At 42.9% G+C, this 24,040-nt stretch overlaps 1 protein-coding gene across 1 annotated transcript in view; it reads right to left on the minus strand.

The window, feature by feature from the left end:
• Window positions 1-23,359, minus strand: part of C5H14orf132 (chromosome 5 C14orf132 homolog) — a 45,861-nt gene extending 22,502 nt beyond the window's left edge. The window contains exon 1 of the mRNA XM_032188289.1: window positions 23,310-23,359. Coding sequence (XP_032044180.1) covers window positions 23,310-23,336 — 27 coding nt within the window. The 5' untranslated portion in view covers window positions 23,337-23,359. The remainder of the gene's footprint in view (window positions 1-23,309) is intronic.
• Window positions 23,360-24,040: the final 681 nt, after the last annotated feature.

Consider the following 24,040-nt stretch of genomic DNA (forward strand, 5'->3'; position numbering starts at 1 on the left):
TGACATGAGCAGAGGCAAAGATATGCAAGGGGGCATGAGGAAGAGGTACATTACAAATAAATGCAGGAGAAGACAATCTGTTGTGTGCGTGCTTTGCATTGGCCCAGAGTAAGACCACTCCAAATAAAGTGAAGTTTACTTCAGGAACAAACCCCATAAGGTTTTATATAATGGGCCTTAGCAACTTCAACTTTTTTTTTTTTTTTTTTTTTTTTTTTTTTTTTTTTCCTGCAAGATCTAGAAAGAATGAGATGTGAAATAAATACTCATTCCCTAGTACAAGGCCATGTTTGTAAGATCCAAATTGGGATCTTATCATCTCAGATGAAAACACATCAAAATGGAGCTGGAGTCTGGAAGCAATATGAGACTGAATTATGCAGCACTACTTTCATGAGCCTTGTTTCAACCAATTATACCAAGAGTGTTTTTTTGTTCTTATCACTCAAATATGGAAAAAAAAAAGGAAATATTAAAAAAAAAAATCTTCTCTCTCCTTCACTTCTGGGGACTGACAAAACCTCAGCATTAAAAGAGGGAGTAATGCCTCAACACCCACATGCACATAAAGGTGACCACTGATGTTAAACATGTTCATCAAATAACAAAAGTATGGATGTCAGGCTTTATGTTGCAGCTCTGATCACAGCGGCATTTTTCTTCCCACCAGGCAACAAATTACTCTTAGCACAGTTACAAAACCAGTGCCACCATCCCCAAGGTCAAATCAGAGCCTGGATTTTATGTTCTAGCCCCAAAAATAGATGGGGCTAGCACATAAAGAAGATGGGTTTGTTCAATAGCCTGCCGAAGTCATAGGAGAAGGGTTAACTTCTCTTCTTCCATTTCCTGCTGTGCAAGCACCACTTGTGTTTCCACAAAGGAAAAATGCCCAGCTTGGAAAATACCAACAGTACAGCTATCCATAGATAACCACATTCCCCATAAATCTGATTATTATTCATCCCCTCTGTTTCAAGCTATCTACAGTTGTACTGTAAGGAAAAAAAAAAAAAAAAAAAAAAAGAAGGATCATTAACAACTCATTCCAGTCTTTCTAACCTCATGAATCAAAATAAAAACTTTCTAGAAACCATGAAAGTGTATGACTCATTGCTTAGAAAATATCATTGGGTCATGTCTGCCTTCAGACTGAATTGGCATCTTTCAATGAAGAGTACAGTGCATCTTGTGCCAAGAAAATCACAGAATCACAGAATTTCTAGGTTGGAAGAGACCTCAAGATCATCGAGTCCAACCTCTGACCTAACGCTAGCAGTCCCCACTAAACCATATCCCTAAGCTCTACATCTAAACATCTTTTAAAGACTTCCAGGGATGGTGACTCCACCACTTCCCTGGGCAGCCTGTTCCAATGCCTCACAACCCTTTCAGTGAAGAAGTTTTTCCTAACATCTAACCTAAAACTCCCCTGGCTCAACTTAAGCCCATTCCCCCTCGTCCTGTCACCAGGCACGTGGGAGAACAGGCCAACCCCCACCTCGCTACAGCCTCCCTTGAGGTACCTATAAAGAGCAATAAGGTCGCCCCTGAGCCTCCTCTTCTCCAGGCTGAACAAACCCAGCTCCCTCAGCTGCTCCTCGTAGGACTTGTTCTCCAGGCCCCTCACCAGCTTCGTCGCCCTTCTCTGGACCCGCTCAAGCACCTCGATGTCCTTCTTGTAGCGAGGGGCCCAAAACTGAACACAGTACTCGAGGTGCGGCCTCACCAGAGCTGAGTACAGGGGGATGATCACCTCCCTAGCCCTGCTGGTCACACTGTTTCTGATACAAGCCAGGATGCTGTTGGCCTTCTTGGCCACCTGAGCACACTGCTGGCTCATATTCAGCCGACTATCCACCATCACTCTGTCGTGGTTTAACCCGGCTGGCAGCTAAATACCACGCAGCCGTTCGCTCACCCTCCCCCCTCCCTCTCTGGGATGGGGGAGAGAAATGGAAAGTGAAGCCCGTGAGTTGAGATAAAGACAGTTTAATAAGACAGGAAAATAATAATAACAAAATAATAATAACAATAATAATAATAATAATACAATGGTGATAATAGGAAAATAATAATAATATGTACAAACAAGTGATGCACAATGCAATTTCTCACCACCCGCTGACCGATGCCCAGCCTAACCCCGAGCAGTCCGGCCCCCTTCCCCCCGCTAGCCACCCCTATATATTGTTTAGCATGACGTCAGATGGTATGGAATACCCCTTTGGCTAGTTTGGGTCACCTGTCCTGGGTCTGTCCCCTCCCAGCTCTTACTGCACCCCCAGCCTGCCTGTTGGCAGGACAGAGCGAAAGGCTGAGATGTCCTTGGCTTGGTATAAGCACTGCTCTGCAACAATCAAAACATCGGGGTATTATCAGCACTCTTCTCATCCTAAGCCAAAACACAGCATTCCACCAGCTACTAGGAAGAAAATTAATTCTGTTCTAACTGAAACCAGGACACACTCCCAGGTCCTTCTCTGCCTGGCAGCTCTCCAACCATTCCTCTCCCAGCCTGTAGCTCTGCTTGGGGTTATTGTGCCCCAGGTGCAGGACCCGGCACTTGGCCTTGTTGAACTTCATGCAGTTGACCTCAGCCCATCGGTGCAGCCTATCCAGATCCTCCTGCAGAGCTTTCCTACCCTCAAGCAGATCAACACACGCACCTAACTTGGTGTCATCTGCAAACTTACTGAGGGTGCACTCGATGCCCTCATCCAGATCATTGATGAAGATATTAAAGAGGACCGGCCCCAGCACCGAGCCCTGGGGGATACCACTAGTGACTGGCCTCCAACTGGACTTGGCTCCATTCACCACGACTCTTTGGGCCCGGCTATCCAGCCAGTTTCTAACCCAACGAAGCGTGCGCCAGTCCAAGCCAAGAGCAGACAGTTTCTTGAGGAGAATGCTGTGGGAGACGGTGTCAAAAGCCTTGCTGAAGTCAAGGTAGACCACATCCACAGCCTTTCCCTCGTCCACCCAGCGCGTCACTTTGTCATAGAAGGAGATCAGGTTCGTCAAGCAGGATCTGCCTTTCATAAACCCATGCTGACTGGGCCTGATCGCCTGCTTGCCCTGCAAGTGCTGCGTGATGACTCTCAGGAGGATCTGCTCCATGAGTTTCCCTGGTACTGAGGTCAAACTGACAGGCCTGTAGTTTCCCGGGTCTGCCCTCCGGCCCTTCTTGTAGATAGGCGTCACGTTTGCTAGCTGCCAGTCAACTGGAACCTCCCCCGATCGTCAGGACTGCTGATAAATGATGGATAGTGGCTTGGCCAGCTCCTCTGCCAGTTCTCTCAGTACCCTTGGGTGGATCACATCCGGCCCCATCGACTTGTGCACATCCAAGTGCCGTAGCAGGTCACCAACCAGTTCTTCATGGATAGTGAGGGCCGCATCCTGCTCCCCATCCCCTTCCACCAGCTCAGGGTACTGAGTATCCAGAGAACAACCGGTATTGCCGCTAAAGACTGAGGCAAAGAAGGCATTGAGCACCTCCACCTTTTCCTCATCTCTTGTAACTAAGTTTCCCCCCGCATCCAGTAAAGGATGGAGATTCTCCTTAGTCCTCCTTTTTGTGTTGATGTATTTATAGAAACGTTTTTTGTTATCTTTAACGGCAGTAGCCAGATTGAGCTCCAGATGAGCTTTGGCCTTCCTAATTTTGTCCCTGCACAGCCTCGCTACATCCTTAAAGTCCTCCCTAGTGGCCTGCCCACTTTTCCAAAGATTATAAACCCTCTTTTTTCTCCTAAGATCAAGCCACAATTCTCTATTGAGCCAGGCTGGTCTTCCCCGCCAGCTCGTCTTTGGGCACGTGGGGACAGACCGTTCCTGCGCCATTAGGATTTCCCTCTTGAAGAGCACCCAGCCTTCCTGGACCGCTTCCTGCCCTTCAGAACCGCCTCCCAAGGGACTCCACCAACTAGTGTCCTGAGCAGCTCAAAGTCAGCCCTCCGAAATTCCAATACAGTGGTTTTACTGGTCCCCTTCCTGGCCTCGCCAAGAATAGTGAACTCCACCATTTCATGGTCACTCTGCCCAAGACAGCTCCCGACAATCACATCCTCCACCAGTCCTTCTCTGTTTGTGAAGAGAAGGTCTAGCGGGGCACCACCCCTGGTAGGCTCACTAACCAGCTGCGTCAGGAAGCTATCTTCCACGCTCTCCAGAAACCTCCTAGACTGCTTTCTCAGGGCTATGTTGTGCTTCCAGGATATGTCAGGGAAGTTGAAGTCCCCCACGAGTACAAGAGCTGACGATTTTGCAACTTCTGTCAGCTGCCTGTAGAGTTCCTCATCCGTCTCCTCATCCTGGTTCAGCGGTCTATAGCAGACCCCGACCAGGACACTAGCCTTGTTGTCCCTGCCGATCCTAACCCAAAGGGACTCGACCTTGTCATTCCCAGCCTCGAGTTCTACAACCTGGAAAGACTCTCTAATATAGAGAGCCACACCACCACCCCTTCTGTGCTGCCTGTCCCTTCTAAAGAGCTTATAGCCAGGCATTGCAGCCTTACCTATTACTTGGCACCAAGCTTTGGCTGCCAGTTGATCATGACCTATGAATGATCCAAACAAGATATTTTGTGAGCAAGAATTTGCTCCATGTAGACAGCAAAACCATCCAGTCAGGATTTGTTTCAGCACAAGAAAAGATGTGTTACAAATGATTATTTACACAATGAAGCAGGAGAAAAAGTAAAAGCAGAACTCATTTTCTTTGCAGACCTTAATCTTTGCCTTTGATTCATATGTTAGGTTTCTTCTTGCCTCTTCTTGTTTGCTTTAATATTCATGCTTCAGTGTTCTCTGCATTTGCTCCATGTCTAACACAAGACCAGCTGATGAACTTCAGAAAATCCTCCGAATCATGGATTACCAGTGTTCAGCTCAGCTGTAACTCCAAATCTGACTTGATCTGTAATGAACTGATGATATTCTAATGTTCATTTTTTAATCATTTTTGTCTATAGTTTATGTCTCAGCAGTCCTAATTAACTGGTGGCTTCACAACACTGAGCAAACTCAAAATCCAGCAAGTTATTCCACAACTTCTGTCAGATTATTTTTATTTTTTATTTTATTTTATTTTTTTACTTTATATCAGTAAAAGGCTGATGTTGAGCACTTTTCACCAAGAGGCTAAATACAAGGGCATATCTGTTCTCTTCAGAAAACATCATGTCTGGGCTACTGCAGAGGAAAGGTCCTGATTACAAAAGGTAATTACCCCATGTCAGTTCTTTGTAGCATCATCATTTCTTGGCATTAAGCTAGAGAAAAAAGAAAACTTCCATTCCCCAAAAGATTTTTGTCAGAATAAATAGCCTTATGATTAAGCACTACCCGTGGACATAGATAATATTGCCCAAGTTATTTAGGTTGGGTGTGGTAAAGAAGTCAAACCGAGGAAACAGAGCAAAAATTATTTGCATTTTAATCGTATTTTGAATCCTTTTTTGTTTCTCTCCTTCTCTGCTTCCATTACAGTTCTATTTTCCCTCATTTGCTTCATCAAGCTCTGCTCTTAACACTTTAATTCTTCTACTTGGTACCTGTTCTCCTGCCTTTCCTCTGTCTCAACTGCTTAACCCGTGCATAATTTTGGTCAAAGCCTGCCTGGCATCCCCAGGCTGAAAAGTGCACAACTGATCCCTGTTGCTCTCCTGTTTTGACAGTAGAAAAAGCAAGATAAGGTTGCAGCATCTGACAATAGCACTTGAGTATCTATAGATGGAGCAAGATGACTCCAGTACATGTTGACAGACAAACTATTATCTCATACATTTCATTTTCTTTTTAGGACTATACTAATTAATGTGATTTAGATGACGACACTTTTTTTTTTTCTTGTTGAAATGCAAATGAGATATTTTGTACATGAAAAGTTTGACATTGGTGGAATGAATTATGGAGATACTGATGTACTCAAAAGGTTAGCATGATCTTTTGTTGATTAAGAGACATGTTACTAAGATGAATGCTTCAGTTGCTATTAACAACAGATCTCAGTGAAAAATCAAACATTTTAACATAGAGCACTGTAATAATATAAGGAAAGAATACTTGTCAGGTCAAAGTAGGAGCTCTGAATGAATAAACATGAAAGCCACGTTTTAGAAAGTGTCTTCCAACTGATACCCTTTACATCTGTTGGCCATCTTAGTCTATCAAGTGAAAAGGGCACGAAGGAAAAGAAGCTACAAGCAAGGGTAAACATAATTTGAATAAAAAACTAGCTGTTAATTTGCATAATGATTTCAGAAGAATTAAACCTCCAGCTTTTAGTCACAGAGACAGTGAAAATAAGTGAATCAAGACCAGAGCAAGACTGGACCTAAAACATTCCCAAAATGTCTGACATTTAAGACAGAGATGTTGACATTAGTTCAAAGCCATAACCATCTCTTCTGAGATACCCTCATTTATATCCTACCTATGCGGGAGTCAGCACAGACATTCAGTTTCTGTCCTCGGGATTGACACCTTTGTTGAAAACATGAGCTAGATAAACCCAGCTTTCACTTGGCCAACTATGAACTCCCACTGGTTAATGTGAGCTTGCTGTTCACTTAGACAACTTGTTTTAAAAGATAGAGCAGAGTGAAAAGAGGCAGAAAAGCTATAACAACTGTGACTTGAGAAGTCCTGGAAAGAGTACAATATTTGTCCCACCTTGACGTACATGTATATAGACAACTGCAATTTAAGTGACAGGGTGAAAAGTATAAACAAAGACTAACAACCTGAAATGGACTATGTGAGTAGAGTGATGAACTGATGCATAAACGCTGCATCTAAACTAATGTTTTTGAAATTCAGATATGAAAACACACACATAAGCTGCAGCATGAGTTTTATTTATTTATTTTTTTTAAACTGAGGTGAAAAAGCAAAAGAGCCGTGCTAAAAGAAAAGGAGGGAAAGGAGGTTGATTGTGCAGATAGTTCAGAGTGGATTCACTCTGTCTATTTCCCACTCACAGGGCGGACTTGGGTACTTGTGAGAAGACCCAAGATAAAAAAAAACGTTTGAACTTGAATTGCTTGAGTGAAACAAAGTTTGCACAAAGAAGGATATCCACAAAGGAATTACTCTTTCTACCAGCTTTGCTGACTTAAGAGCTCCTTCTGATTGTTGCTGAGGTGAGAGTACTAAAACTGAAGGACCAGCAGGATTTACTAGCTCCAGCACTCTTAGGCACTTTCAGAGTTGTTCTCTGGTTACCCCATATAGTTATGTAATCAATCTTCATTTTTCATTGACTGTTCTTTATTTGTTTGGCCTTAACCCTAATTTGAAGGGCATTGAAGAGGGCTGTCCAAAACAGGATACACCCAGAACAGTATTAGGCTCCTGTGTCACCTACTTCATTACTTAGAGGAAAATGGTACAGCTACCTGACATGCAGTACCAGGGCGATAAACACCCAGTGATTTTGCAGCACATTTTGGGAAGATCACTGGCAGACTGACAGCTTTTAGACATGTATGGCTGCAAGTATGAGAATAATTACACTAGTTTTCTCCACATCTGTGAAAAGGTGAAATTCCTTCCCAAAATGTGTCCAATTGGCTGAATATTCCAATATCCATGTTTTGAAAGCATTTTATTTTATTACTCTGGTTCTAGAGACTAATAAGTATCTCATAGGAACTATGATAATTAATTGAAAATTCTTCATCAGAATGAATGGGAGATGAACAAAGATGGCAAGGAGCTAAAACTAGAAAGCTCTGGGTATCAGCAGTTCAGCCATGGCCCTGTATTTTGGTGACTTTAAAAAAGGACAGTTTTCATTTTCAGAAGGTGTTCAGGAAAAAACAATGGAGTGATTTTTCTATGTGTGAGAAAGTACATGCAAGATTAATGGGATATGTGGGAAGCAGCACTTCTGTGGATAACAGAAGAGGTCATTGTAAAAGAGCTGGAATTAGGAGATAACATTTTGATATAAAATACAAAGCGATGGACAGCAAGACGGTCAGCACAAAAGTTTACTTACATGTATGCTATAAATGCTCCTCCTTTGAAAACAGGAAACTAATTGAGACAGACAAGGCCAGAAATTAAGACTAAAATAGCTGTTTGTTTCATTGGTTAATTATGTCAGTTTTCCACATCTTTATAACACTCCCAGTTTGCTCTGCATCCAGACAAGGAAGAGTGTGTTGATCAGTCACAGAATCACAGAATTTCTAGGTTGGAAGAGACCTCAAGATCATCGAGTCCAACCTCTGACCTAACGCTAGCAGTCCCCACTAAACCATATCCCTAAGCTCTACATCTAAACGTCACTTGCTGTTTTCCTCAGCTTGCATTTTTCTCTCCACAGATGTGTATAAGGCCCATTTGTCCTTCACTTGAGGACTCTGCAGTTGCTGAACAGTTTGTGGGAAGCAAGAAGGGCTAAACTCAAAACCGAAGAGCAACTGTCAACAACGCACACCTGACACCAGCTGGAATATAGCAAACAGGCTTGCACCTGCTCATGATTCCTACATATTTTTCCAATCCTTCTATATGTCTCAGACACATGACAATTTTAATAAATGCATAGCTTTCCCTTGGCCATATGTGCTTAACCCAGATGAAGGTTGTGTGATTCCCACTGATGCTTTATGTCTGACCTAAGCACAGAGTGCTCAATTTGCACATGCAGAGATGTGGACCTGAGAAGTCCCTGGAGCAACATGAGGGAGCAGGTGTATGGGAAACACTCCTTCTCCAGGGTTCCCCTTCTGTTTTATGGATAAAGGTACTTTTGCTCTGAAAGACGCGAACAGCCATGCTGGTGGGCAGCAGCAGATGGAGAGCAGTTGCAACCTCCACCCACTCCTCCTTCCCACATGTTCCTTAGCACTCAAGGGCCACTGCTCTGCCTGTGACATGCAAACGTGGAGCCGTCTGCTTCCGCATGTTGGCAATAAGGCCAGGGCTAATCCTGTCCTTAAACAGCAATAAGGTCAGAAGACATCTTGTCGCTTCTGGGCTTTCCCAGGCAGCAAGGAGAGTGTGCACAGACCCACACTGGTAGGCATTTGGTTTACATGATGTGAAAGCACATATGGCCTTACCTCTGTTTTGCCTCCAGCCTGTAACAGCAATCGTTCCCATCAACCTGTCTCCTTGCAACTTTATCACATTTTCCAAAGAACAGATTTGGAGGCTATTTAGTGACTTCTGTGAAATAGATTTAAAAAAATAAAAAATAAAATCCAACTCAGGAGGAGTCAGGATTTTGCTGACAGTTCCTGCCATAAAAATCCAGTGCTGGATTTGGACAGCATAGCCCACAGTTGAATTTGGACCCAGTAAAATAAATGTAACCGAGATCAAAAATGCTCCTGCAGCAGGAATGGTAGCATATTTGAAAGATGAATGGAAGCTGTGCTGCTTGAAGTGCTGGTTCCAGCAACCCTAGATTTGTAAAAACAAGTCTGCTTTATGATTATTTAGAAAAACAGGAGGAAAAAAATGTGTGGGGAAAAAAAAAAAAAAAAAAAAAAAAAAAAAGGCCAATCATACAGAATGCTACATTTTGAGAGCTACAGTTTGGTGACTCTAGGGAAATGCAGAGCTCTGCTACTATGAACCAGTGGAACCACATTAGGAGGTACTGCATCCATGTGCGGGATGATAAAGTTATTGAATAAATACATGTCTAAGTGATTCTGAGAGAAAAGCACCACACACACTTTGGCACTAGCTAACGATGCAGGCAGGAAAGGAATGGCAGCATCACACAGCAAAGGCTGGGCAAAAGAGGATCAAATGGCGACCAAGACACTCAAGCACTGTCACATGCTGCTGTCACCCAGGTGTTGAGTGCAAGGCTGCATCAGGACAGGTGACAGCAGCAGCAGGGATGAAGCCTGCCAAAACAAGGGGAAATAAAGAAGCACAGGAAGTTTCACTGCAGCTCTAAGGTCACATCCCCCCAAAACTCTGTCCATGTATTAGCACCTACTGGGGGGCAGAAATTATAATCACACCATTTCCCACGTACTCCAGAACACTTATAGCTGAGATCCTAAGGGACCAGTAAGTTCCAGTAATGAACACTGACTTCAGGTCAGCCTGCTCACAAAAGCCCTTCATAGCAGCTGCTGAGCTGGAATACATCTCTTAGAGCCAGAGCTGCTAAGGGATGATGACCAAAAATCAGACAGCGTGTTCATGCCATAAAATGTTTCTTGTGTGTGGTCTGCTCCACAGCTAGGAGGAAGAGGAAAGCTGAAACAAGAGGAAAGACATACAGCAACATCCCCATGCCCAAATATTGTCTCTATGTGGGTTATCAGGAGCTGGCTAGCATTCTGTTTATCTGGGACTATCTCACTTCAGCCCCAAAACCAGAGCACACATTTTAATCCTGTCAACTTTTCTGATGTACAGCTTTGATTAGAAATGGTTTATGGTCAGCCACTGTTTGACTTTAATAAATATTTAGAAACTAAATAAGCAATTGCAGTCAGTTTCATGCCGACATATCTGGAGACGCAATATTGAAAGATATGAGCTCGAGCATTTGCTTCTTGGCTATTAAAGAGAAAACATTTATGTTTTCAAATTTTTTGTCAGTGTTTTCAAACAAAACATGAAAGCAATCTCTAATTGTTATTTCTTTAAACATCCACCCAACTACAATTTCACTAAGCTTTTTTACAGTAAATACCAATTGCCTACATGTGAAGTAGTTAGTCATCTCTCCAGAGCTGGTAATAAAACCAGGAAATAAAAATGCAGCAGTAGGCAAGAATCACTGTGTATCTTCATTCGGACAGCCAGATCCCATCTTTGTACAAATCCACTGAGAGGAGAAATATGTACTTCCACCAGGTAAGGATGTGGCCTTTACCTGAACTATCTTAATAAATTAACTGAAAGGGAGACCTCCTTGAAGTCAAGCACTATATAGCAAACTGCACAGAAATTGCTGACAGAACTATTTCATTTGTCCCTTGATATTTCTCAAATGACCGACTTTCAAAATAAATTGCTAATCATGCAATTGCATGCATAACAAATTTGTTTATTCTCACATCAGTGAGCGAGGAGCTGTAAATAGGTGCGATGGCTGCAGCATCTCCTCTGCTGTCACTGCTCTGTTCCTCCTGCGTGACAGGCAGGGAATGGGATGACTACCAGGACTGACAGGAGCATAGTATGATCCTCAGGCAGAGAGCTATACATGAGCTGTAATACTCTTAAACATATCTGTCAAAATTGGCACTTGGAGATGCAGCTTATTTTTGGAGAAGAGTGTGCCCCATTCTGCCAGCTGGCCAGGCTTTTGCTGAAACAGTGCAGTCTGACAAGCCCTCTTTTCCAAGCCTAAGATCACTTGCTAAATTCATTTTGAAGGAAATGACATCATACTTAAAAATAAATAACTAAATTAATAACAAAATAACAGAAGTCGATAGTCATAAGTCCAGTATTGGAAGGCTAGGCTGTAAGCTTCATCTATACCTAGAAGAAATCCAGGGATGATCAGAGCATTACCTTCTGGGACACTAGATTGTATACCTGTGGCAAAAGAAGGAATTAAATTACTACTTCACTCCTGCCACTCACAGACAGTTTAAGCTTTCCCCTTGAGAAAGCTACAAAATGAGTACCAGTTCTCATTAAGATTCTTACTTCCTCTGTGGCATCACTGGGGAACAATGTCTCCCTCTCCATGACCCCTATAAAAAACTTTGAAGCTCACAAAAAACTCTGAAGATCATGTGAATGAAGATCACATTAGAAGTTGAAGTGAGTAAGTGGTAAGTAACTGCTGCAGACAGCAATTGGACAGCCACCCTGAAATAATGGCTTAGCCTGGAGTCACCCATAGTAGATGGACACATTTTAGTTGCAACCTCTGGCTGTGCATGCCCAGGTGGCTCAGCCTGGCCATGAGCAGTTCACAGTCACTCTCGGTGTTATCCACACAACCCAACACACCAGAAACCCTTCGTGCCTTTCTTTTGCCCCATTTGGGACAGCTTTGTTCAACATTTTGACCCTGCCCAGGTTGTCTGTGCTGCACAGATCCTGTTTACGAGTGGAAAAGGGAGTGGAGGGTGGCATAGTGTGGGACACTGCTGGGACAACACATGAAAGCATGGAGGGACAAGAAGGCTTCAGCTATCTGGATATATACTTTTTGAGACTTGGAGAGAAAGCCACCATAGGCAGGCTACCTCGACCAAAATGGTCACCTCTGGGGACATGATTTTTCATCAAGGCTGGCTTCTCCATGCAATTCTTCTCCTGGCCTGACTGCTGCCCTGACAGTCAGGCCAGAGCACAGGTGCCACAGGTGGTCAGTGTTCAGGTGAGGGTTCTCAGTCATACCTCACCTGAAATGAGGGTACATGACTGATCATCACTTATATTTTACAGCTCTGGAGATCTCTATAAGTATGGAAATGTATTCATACCCTAAATGTTACAAAGTCTGAGGAGAAAAAAAGATTAAAATATATCATGGATGTGGTGAAGTCCAGGTGAATCCTCCATAGCGGTATATAAGGTATGGAATATTTTCTCCTTTAACAAGAACAAATAAGAAAAAGTTATTAAATCTATTTGTATGGATTAAATGATAATCTTGCTTAGACAAAGCTAAAAAAAGGCGTAGAAATGTGTAATTGGTTTTCTAATAGCAAATGTGGCTAGACAAGACAAGCTTTTATTTTAGAAGAGAATCTCCTAAATCCATTTATTCTCATCTGGAGTTGAATTTAAGATTTTTTATAAACTAGATGCCATTTCCTAAGCCAAGACTTTCAGAAATAATAAACAGCCTCCCAGAAGCTGGCCAGCATTCTTTGCATCAATTCAATTCATACCATGCTGCATGCTCAAGAAAGACATCAGAGCTTGGCCAAAACTACCCTTGCTGTCTGTCTTCCATTTCCCTTCACTTTTTCAGTGTTCCCTGTGACATACACTCATACCTGAAGGCTCTGTTGACCAGCAGTAGGTTCCTGTTGCTGCAGCCTAGACAGTAGCTTACATCAGCATGTTGTTTTCTGTCTTCCACGTGCCCTCCTTTTCTGCCTACTATGTACTATGCAGATGGGAGGTCATGAGAGAAATGTTTTAGATGCAGAGCTGTTCATTTAGTCATCCAAATGACTGCTTATCTTTAAAGTGCTGTTAACAGTGTTATGTACACTAAAGTGATAAGCAAGAGATGCACCATGAAAACTACCCATGCTGAAAATTTCAGCTGCCTGAGTAAAGGTTACCTGTGAAAGTAAGAAGCACAGTTATAGAAGTCACAAGTCTCCTGATACTTCATAAGATTATAGGAGAAATGAGTTGCAAAACTACCTTAGAAAACAATGGAGAGCAAGCACAGCAATTCTATTTCATGTCCGTGAGAAGTGCCAGAGAATACATAGGGAATAAAACATCTGCCACCTTAACAGTGACTCAGTTCAGGATCTTGCTGCCTTGCCCATCTGCACAGCTTGCTCAGTCAGATGGTTTGGAGACCAACACTGAATGAACCATTTCACAGCCTAGATCCTGTTACAGAACAGCACCCATTTGCCATGCCTTAATGTTAATAACCACATATTTGAAAGATGTTTTCCTCCAGATCTTTGGGGGAAAGCATATAGGACAGATGAAGAGAGTGTTTGCAAATGCATTTCTCCAATTACTCACTATTTTAGTAACCTACAACCACAGAAAGACTATGCAGACATACCAATGTACATCCATCTTTAGTAAGACAACTGAGAAGGTTTCCGCTATGTTGCTTACACTTTCAGCGATTCTGTAGCAATTTAGTTTGCTTCTGCTCCACTTTCACCTTCAACAAGCAATAACATCACAAACATACTCCTTTTCAATAGTAATTTATTAGCTTGATTCAACTAAAGATCTACAAGTACCTGTTAATATGGAATACAGGCAAGCAGGAGTAGGAGGTTTGCCCAGGATCACACACACAACCATTATTATTGTCAAGACAACAGATTTTGATCTTTAGAACTTGTTTCTCTACATGTATTTTGGAAACATCTTTGCCCAGTTTAAGCTACTTCTTCTGCAGTTCTGTAGACAACAATGTATATTTTGGCCATCTCTTCAAAGAGCTCTAGCAACACATGATGAAACTGTATACACACAACCCTGTGCTAAAGTTTACTTCTTCTCAGAACCACATAAATCTTTGTTAAGGCATGACAATGGTCCCTACACAAGAGAAATATTTAATTTTTGCCCAAAGTTTTCAAGTCTAAGCTTAGATGGGATATGATGGAAGGATAGAGGATATGAGAGTTGTAGAAAGGGGATACCCAAAAGGACAGAAGACCAAATTTGGAAGGAAATTTTTATGCATGCATACTAAAGAAAAAGTGCGATAAAATCCCTGAGTCCAGAAAAACTTAAGCAGGGGAAGACAGACAGAGCAGAAAAGAGCAATCTATCTTACTTTAAGTGGAGCTGAGCTTTAAGAAAAGCTATTATGATTCCTCAGAATGCTTTGACAGTTATTGCACATCATCAAGGCACTTAATTATATACTTAATTTAAACTGAGGTGCATTTCAGAGGGTTACTCACATACTTTGAGCATACACTTAATTGTGGCTGAGAGAATTTAAGCATGAATAGCTGTTTCAAGTCCTTGGGTTCAGCTGTACGTTCCAAAATCCTTTAAAATTTTATATTTTGACATGCTTGTTTCCTTATCTGTTCAGCTGTTATTTTTCCTCTCTGTGTATCTCAACACCTCACACATCAGCCAAAGGGACGTGGCTGTCCCTTCTGCTTCCATGTAGCAACCCTGTGCGGCTTGTAGCTCTTAATCTCTCCCAGCACATCTCAAGGCTCAGCACAATTCCTCATCTTTTGCAAATGCTCATCCAGTTGATCTGACAGGAAAAAAAAAAATCATAGTGGAAGTCGGAATTTTTTGTTTTAACCACACACAGCTTATCCCTAAACCGTTCCTCTCCTCCTGACATTTGGAAGATTTACAAGAAGATTGGCAACTAATAGAACTAGCTGAGGTTAAAAGCTTATTTTTATTTAAAAACAAAACAACAAAAAATAAAAAACAAAATACCCACAACACATGCTTTCTCACTAGAGATAATCTCTTTGCAAAACAAGAAGAATTGGCCTCATACCCAATTCTGTCTCCCAAAGTCTGCTGCAAAGAGGTGTTGTGCTTTTCTTAAGTGACTGTAATATTAATGATTTCTAATTAGCTGCTGCTTGACAAGCTTGGGTTCTGGCAGCTTCTGTGAGTGTGGAATTGAGAGCTCAGAATAGAAAGACTAAAGATTCAGCCTAAGAGTATGTGTCACTTCAAGCACCTGGTGCTGTGAGACAGACCTGAAAGTGCTGTGCAGGCGTGCGAGCCAGCGAGAGAAAAGGTGGGCAGGGACTGCTGCTAAAAGCATCCGCTTTTACACAGCATGGTTGTATTTGGAGGGAGAGATCTCACACCCAGTGTTGCCTCTTCTCAAACCTTCCAAAGCTGCAAAGAGATCATTTGACAAGCATTTGCTGTGCCTGGCATCACATCTGGCCATGAGGTTTTCTCCCATTTAGACTCTCAGTGTACGGACAAGTATTGCTTACTCCAGTGCTAGGGGGGAGAGAAGAGCACAGCCTGGACAGCACCACCAAAATACATGGCAAGGAGGTCACACACCTCATTCTGACCCTTTTTGTCAACAACTTACATAGGCAGTGTCAGCACCATGTTTGCCAATGGCTTCCACTGAGTGAAACTGCTGCTGCCCCACTGAAATGGAACAATTTTTGACTTATGTACAGGCACAAGAAGTAGTTGAAGCCCCTGATTGGTGAAGTAACAATCCTCAGATAACAACCAAGTTTTCAATGACCTTTCTTCACCTTTGATTATGCAGTTGCTGGGAAAATAAAAAATAAAATAAAAAAATGCTCAAAAGAATGCCAAAAAGCCATCACTATTTCTAGACACAACTTTAAAAATCATCACCGCTGTGAACAGCACATCAACAGTGTTGACATCAACCCTGTTTAGGTTACTACACAGTCATCAAGCCCAGAAGCCTGCCAAAACCACAGAGAGCTCTAACAGGGCTCACTGGGTTAGGGAGATAACACAACTCGTGACAGAAAATACCTTCAAGGAAAGCAGGTCCCAGCAGACAGGTGTAGCAAGTTAATGGAGCTGGTCACTGCTAAATCTACTTGGGTTGCTGTTTAAATTTTCTGCTTTCTACATCACTGCACTCCATTTGAAGACACTAATGTTTTCTTTGAGCAATGATCTAATCTGATGGTGTACCAGCGGTCACCAAAGCGTCACGCTGCTCTACTAAATCCCATGCAACCCTTGGATTCATTTGGAAGTTTTTGGCCTTTGCTTTTGCCTGGTATAAGAACAAGATTAGCAACAGTTAAATGGTGTAACCTCATGGCCAGCATCTGTATCATTTCCAATAACAATTAAAACAAAACCTTCCCAACACTTCATGTTCACAGCTCATCAACAAACTGGGAAATTCAGTGTATATTAGTCAAAAACAAGCTTTAGAATATATATATATATATATATATATATATCAATATGCAAGCTAGATTTTCCAGTCTATGGACCCAATACCAATGGATTACTCAGTAAACAGCTCTTATCAAGTCTTCCAAAGCACTGCTGCTCAGCATATCACAAGGTTGCATGCTTACTGCTAAATAAATGCCAAGCACCTAAACAAGCAAGATGTGTGATGTGAATGCAGTACTGTTTCAGTCTTTATTGGTCTTACCTGCCATCTGTAGCTATTTTTTGTGTACAATAGGACCCCAGCTGCTGCTGCCACCATCAACTATGCTGTTGATGCTGGTTCATCTTTGTAATGCATGTGAATATGTTCATTTGCAGTCATCTTACAAACCTCTTTTTCACATTCTGCACAGATGAAAATACCTGAGGTCTGCACTCTTTGTGAATTCTTTAGTCTACATCCACTGAAAATTGTGTAAACCAATTAAAAAACAACAAAAAGCACTTCATATAATTAGTCTCATGGTTAATCAGCACACAGAACACAAGTTTATTTTCAATATCTCCTAGCCTTTCCTATGCAAGCATGCACACAGACTGTACAAATACAAGCATGAGCCATTTCCTCCCCCCCCCAACCCTTTCTGCCACATCTCCTATGAGAAATTGTACCTGCTGTTAATTGATGGAAGTACAGCCATGACAAAATATGTAGCCTAAGCCTTCCCTGAATTAAAAGTATGACCAATAACAGGTTTCTTCTTGCTCTTCAAGAAGCACTTCCTATGAATTGCAAGGCATTGTCACCCCTCCTGTGCCAGGTTTTGAGATATTTCATTTTAAGCAAGAGTACAGTCCTACTGACATTACTGGAACAACTTACACATGCTCCAAGTGCAGTAAGTGCTTAAGTGTTTTGTTGGATGGGAATTACTGTTTTTAACATCTTTGACAGCAATTACAAGCACAAGCCTGAAACAGCACCCTGTCCCAAAGTACGGTATCTACACTTGACAAAACCAGCAAGCCCAAACCTCTGCAGAATTTTCAAAAGCTTTGTTGGCACAGAAATTTCTGCTATAAAAAACTTGGAAATGGAGTGTGCACTGTCACTGCAGTGATAAGAAAGGTGCAGAGAGTTCTTATTTATTCCCCACCCCTCCCCATAAAACTCTAATGTGGTTGCACCAAGCAGCCAGCAGAAAGACTCTTCCAGAAAATAATTCTCACCTCAACTGCTAGCAGCATCCTGGATGAAGATACCACTGATTGCGGCACATAAAATAAAATTTTACAACATCTTGATTATGCAGGTGGTTCCTGAGTCTGGGCCACATCACAGCAAGGCATCAGAACTTTCATTTTGAGGATCTGAGACACCCTCAGTTAAACTCTGACTTGCTCTTTCAGCTTCCAGATGTTTGATTTCTATTTATGACAGGTCAAGACATTCTGGAGGATTAAAGGGTGTCAGAGAAAGTTACCTTGACCTCTGGAAGGAAGCAGAGCTGGGAAAGTAAAAATTAGTGCCCTGTTATTCTGTACATAAGTTGACGCTGAATTGGTCATGTAAGAGAATGCCTACATCCTCCTAGATAACATTATAAATGTCTGGTGTTACAGATCAAAGAGTTTTTGTCTCAAACGTCTAAGATTATAATCAAGTGAGCTTTTGACAAGGAGAGGTTCACAAGTCTTTACATCATGATTCACCAATTCGTCTTGTGGTTTCACTTATTTTTTCTGGAGGGGAGGGGCAAGACAATCACGCTTTTTAAAGTGGCACATATATGAGCACACAGGCAAGCTTGCATTGGGCAAGTAGCCTGGATTCTGCTTTCAGGTGGTGGAAATAACCTACAAAAAACACAAACTGAAACCCTTTTGGTTTTAATACCTTCAGAATACTTTGCTGTAGAAAGAGCACCCAGCAAATAAAAGCTTTCAATACCTCTTGACCCCTTAGATGGAGAATACATTAAGAGAAAAGTGGGAAAACATAGGGTTATGCTGTGCTCTGGTTCCTCTATGCTTGTATAGCAGAGTACAACAGATCCTAGTTGTGCCTCCTCTTCCATCCAGAAATCAAATTAGAAAGGAATTAGAGGAAATTACACCTGCATCTGGGATGTCTGGAAATGTAGCGGTTAAGTTCAGCTTTGGGATGTCCAGGCCAAACACCCCCCCATATACACATCAATTTTGCAGTATAGACATGGACAGCCTGCATCTTCTGGAAAATGTGAATAGCAAATTGAACACATCCTAGGGAAATTTACTGTGTGTATTCCAGTGCTTTCCAGAAGCTTACACAGCTCATAACAATATATTTTGTATATGGAGGAATCCTTATTCTTATGCTGACAAGGTTACAGGTGGCTACAGGGTTTCTTCAAGGTACACCAAGAACCAGTCATCTGTTTTGGGGAAAACAACTGATCTGAACCACTGCCAAAACAATGAAAGACTCAAAGTAACTTGAATGATCATTGTTCAGACCTGAAATCCTGGAAGTGTGATACAGACCACAAAGCCCATGAAGTTTAAATTCTCTATATTAAGTAGTTTTGCTTTTTGTACCAAGCTTATTTGGTTCTTCTACTCCTGAAATATGCCAGAGCCGTGCTTTCTCAAAATGCTTACAGTAAAAAATCCTCAGCACCACAAGAGAAATTAAAGATTACTAAAACTTCACTTTTAATCATTGAAATTAAACACAGAGTTCAATTTACTGCATTTAAAATCCTTGGTTGTTTACAAAGAGCATAGAGAATCAATAGATAAATTGGTGAACTCTGTGTGAATAAGATTAAAAACAGTTGCACAGAAGTGACCATGCTTCCAAAGCTCTTACTAGCTTTTCTCTGTTCTGTATGTAATTGCCAGATAAATTATCTTTTCTTTTACTGTAATATTTTTACTGCATGTACATACACCCAACTGTAAAAATATTACAAGCTAAAGTCCATTCCACATTTGCAATATGAAACAAAAAATTACAGAAATCATTTAAGGGAAAGCTAAATTGCAAACATGAATTCTGAAAAACAGATAATTGTCACTGACTGCATGTGCTGTTCAGCTCGCATCGATTTGTATCATTCTGAAGCCAATGACATCATTTTTTCCTTTGTAGCTTCCCAGTTTTTTTCCTTTGTGTACCTCTATTTTTCATGTTGAATACATGTTTCAGCCCTGCTCATAATGTTATTAACCCAGATGCAATTTTCACTGTTACATTTTTCCAAGCAGAAAAGCTTTAGCCAGTTCTTAGATATAGAAGGATGGAGGGGAACAAGTCGCCACTGAGCATCTGACAGCAAATCCCAGACCCCTGTTTTGCTGTTGAATATTTTGACAGAAGAAGCAATATGCAGCCAGGCTTGAAAAGCACTGAATGCTCTTAGCTTGGACCCAGAGCCTAGAAATCCCCCAAATCAGGCTCCTATGCTGGAAGTTTACATCTCTACCTAAGATAAGAGGCGATTTCTGAGGTTACCTAGACTACAAGAGCGTTCTGAAATCACTGAAATGAGCCACACATACAGCTGCACAGCTCAGCAGCAGCTGAATGTCTTTGGCACAGGGTCTTGATGCACACAGGATTACTCTAATTAAAATCTGGATTTAAATTAAAAAAAAAAAAAAAAAAAACAACTACAAATAGGCTTTCTTTATACACGAGTCATCCTTATTACCACAAGTGACCTTATGGAAATCAATTAAAGCACCTGCAGAACAGAGGACACCAAAAGCCTCCACACCCGAGTACTGATGAACACAGATGCTTATCTTAACAACGGATTTAATTGTTACAGTCAAAAGCCGTTCTTCATGACATGCCTAACAAGTGTATTACAGCTGAGATGTTCAGACACGGGTGCTTAAACTGGGCAGCCAAACCCTTGTGTTATACCCACACTATACAAATCTGTTAGCATTACTACTCTGACAATCTGCTGTTCCACAACAACAATTTTTATCAGCGAAATGTTATCCTTTCTATGGCACCTCATATATCATTTGGAGGGCACTTCATTAATCTTTCTGCTGGCACAAGGAATAGTTTCAGGGCCTCTAAGGCACAAACAGTCTTACAGACAGCTTTAAAAAAAAAATTAAAAAAAAAAAAAATGGAGAGAAGGTGCTGAAGATGAAAACTCTGACTCAGCTATCCAGATTTATAAGCTCTTACCACAGAACATTTAACAAACACTCCAAAACTTTACTAAAAGACACTGATAGCTATTGCATTACCTGGCCTTACCTTTACACCCAGTGCACTTTAGCCTCTATAACACACCAAAAAAAGAGTTTACCTAGCTTATATGGTTCTTCTGTCTCTGTGCATACATTAGCGTGGCTCTAAGGTACAGAACATTTGTGGGGTCTCTCAAGATATCTAGCAATGCTGACTTAGGTCCATGATGAGCAGTGTAAAGTTGTGATAAGCATAATGACATAAGTGACTTACAGAAACCTAGCCAATAGTATCCTGTAGGAACTAAATTCACTTGAGAGGTAATCAGCATTTTCATGCCATTAAACATCTCAGATTAGGCACTGTCTATTTTGGCATAAAGTATTAATGTACCTGGCATTCATGAAGCAAAATGCAAGCCTTGCTTAACATCACAAGGATGTTAATGAGAGTGACAGCAGAGCATCTTTAGGAGCAGGGCATGCCATGCAAGTCAGTTCTCCTCTGTTCTCACACATCCTTTAGTAAAGGTCACCTCAGTGGACCACATCACCAGAGATGCCACAAACAATTCAAAAAAAATTAAAAAGTACAGCAAGGAAAAGAAAAGCAATCCATAACTTAAGGAAATGACACTGCAACGACAGGAAAGGAGAGTGCCACTCAGGTCAGAAAGAAGAGTGCAAAAGGCCTGTGACGGGGGAACAGCAGATGTAAGCATAGCATTAATGGTATGTAGTAACCTAAGAACTTGATTCCTTTCCCTCAGAAATCCACTCATATAACTCTAGAACACAAACTGTCACCCATCAGAGGCCCTGTCTGCAAAAGCAGATTTCCCCAAATTCACCAAAATAACACTGAAAGGATTATTTTTCATTTGTCAGACACAGGAAAATAAACTAGCCCCACAGGAACAGGAAGAAATGCACATAATTCAGTGCAAATTGCTGCAGTAGTAACCTCAGTAAGCATAGGATGTATTTACACAGGGAACTTCTCTGACAGGAGTAAAGCACGCAGCCTTGAGGCTCTTGGAATACACAGAATTAGGGTAAAATATGTGACAACAAGAATAAGGCAGAAGCTAGAAAGTGCGGTATTAATCCTGGCTTTGGCACAGTCCACTCCCATCACTGGTAAAAGCTGCTGCTGTGCTTTACCTCTGCTTCTGTTGAACAGGGACATGGAACCTTAGGGAACCAAAGGCAGACACAGGAAGCTCACAGGATGTGCTCAGCAGGACCACAGGAAAATGGCCTGACACACACAAAATTTTCTTTGTATACTCCAGTCACTAAGAAGACCTCAAACCACTTGAAGTGCTCCTTTCCTGCTCCCTACTGTGGCTTTTATTGAAAAGAAAAAACAATAATAATAAAAATGCTCTTGGAAATACCTCCAAACAGAGGAGATTCTCAGACAGCTCACTGCTACCTTCAGTGGAGCCTGATGTTCCCTCAGTAGACTTACAAGAGTAAGCAGCCCTTGTATTAATGAAAGAGAACAACACAGCAAGGATCACACTGGGTTTCTCCCAACCACCTCCAGCTGATGTGCTCATGTAGCAACAGCACTGGGAAGCCTGTCTGGCCCCTACTCCACCTCTAAACAGCAGGTGACTTTTTTTTTATTTATTATTTTTTTGCTTAAATTCAAACTTGGATCCAAATAATCATTGAAAAAAATACATACAGTTATTTCCATGCACAAACTTGTGTTTATACGCACACTTTGGTAACCAGTGATAGATCACAAGGGAACATTACGAAGCCGCACCGGGGGACGGTCAGATTGGACATTAGGGAAATGTCTTCACAGTGAGGGTGGTCAAACATAGGGATAGGCTTCCTAGACAGGTGGTTGGCGCCCTGTGCCTGTCAGTGCTCAAGAGGCAAAAGGGCAGTGCCCTCAGTAACTTTTGGTTATCCCTTCAGTGGTCAGGCAGCTGGACCAGATGACCTTTGAAGGCCCCTTCCAACTGAACTGCTCTGTTCCGTTCTAAAGACAATAAGTTATCCCAGAAAAAAAGCAAAATGGATTCTCCCTGTGTATGACTTTTTCCTGTATTACTGTTTGCCTGTTTAAAACCTAATTCACCTGGATTCATATGATGATTTTCATCTTTGGATGATGACTTTAGGTTCTTCTCAGTATATTGAGCATCAACACATTGAACACCAATATCTACAAACATCCCTTGAGCCTCAGCCCAGAACTTGGGTGCAACCCGAGTCAATTTGGTCATGCAGACAGGGGTATTCTTACCTATACCACACTAGATTAGGCGCACAGAGACAACAACTCACGAACACACAGCTGTATGCATAGGCAGAAGGGAGGAAAAGAACCGAAAAATCCCATCTCCAATTTCTATTTATAGGCGGCATCGTGAGGAAGGACAGATGCCGCTTCCTGGCGCGGGGCGATGCGAGGGCACGGGGGGATGTCCCCCCCCAAGGGACCTCTGCCCGGGCTGCGCTGCTCAGCACCAACAGGTGCAGCGCCCTACAACTCCCCCCACCCCGATTTTTAGCGGTATTCCCCCCCGTCACCGCGGCGGATGGGTCGGGAGATGCTCCTACCTGCGCGGCCATGAAGGAGAGGTCCATGGTGCTGGGGCTGGAGCTGCCGGCCGAGCTGCCGGGGGTGCCGAGGCCGCTGCTGCTGCCGCCGGGGACGGGCGGGGCGCGGGGGCGCGGGGCGGGCGCCGCCTCCCCCCCCCCCAGCAGCGGCGGCACCGGGACCGGCACCGGGACCAGCTCCAGCTCCGGCGGCTCCCGGCCCGGCCCCCGCCTGGCTTGTGCCGGCACGCCCCCGCGGGTAGGGGGCCGGGGGGGCTCGGGAGGGCTCCCCACGGTCCCGTCTCGTCGCTTCTCCCGGGATGGAGCTGCCGGGGATGAGCCCCGCGGCTCCTGCCGTCGGCTGGACACGGCGATAGGGATGGGGGAGGCTGGGGAGGGACGGGGAGAGGAGCCCCCAGGGGAGCGGGGTGGAGCGGGGGGGTCCCGGTTAGGGCGCTGGGGAGCAGGTGGAGCTCCGCGCCCGCTGCCTGTGCGCGTCCTTCGCCCGCTGCAGCCCGAGGAGGGCAGGCTGCCTGCTGCGCCCAGCGAACCCAGCACCTGGGCTCCCAACTGCTCAGCCAGCTCCTTCAGCGCCACAGCTGAAAGGGATTTCTGACATGTGCTCTTACACGGACCGGGTGATCCTGGAGGTCTTTTCCAGCCTTAACGATTCTCTGATTCTCTTCGTGACTTAGCTGCTACAGCTTCGTTTGTAACCTTTCTGCTTCTTGCTCCCCGTATTTGCCATTTAA

Source organism: Aythya fuligula, chromosome 5 (genome assembly GCF_009819795.1).
Source record: "Aythya fuligula isolate bAytFul2 chromosome 5, bAytFul2.pri, whole genome shotgun sequence".
In the NCBI taxonomy this organism is placed as follows: Eukaryota; Metazoa; Chordata; class Aves; order Anseriformes; family Anatidae; genus Aythya; species Aythya fuligula.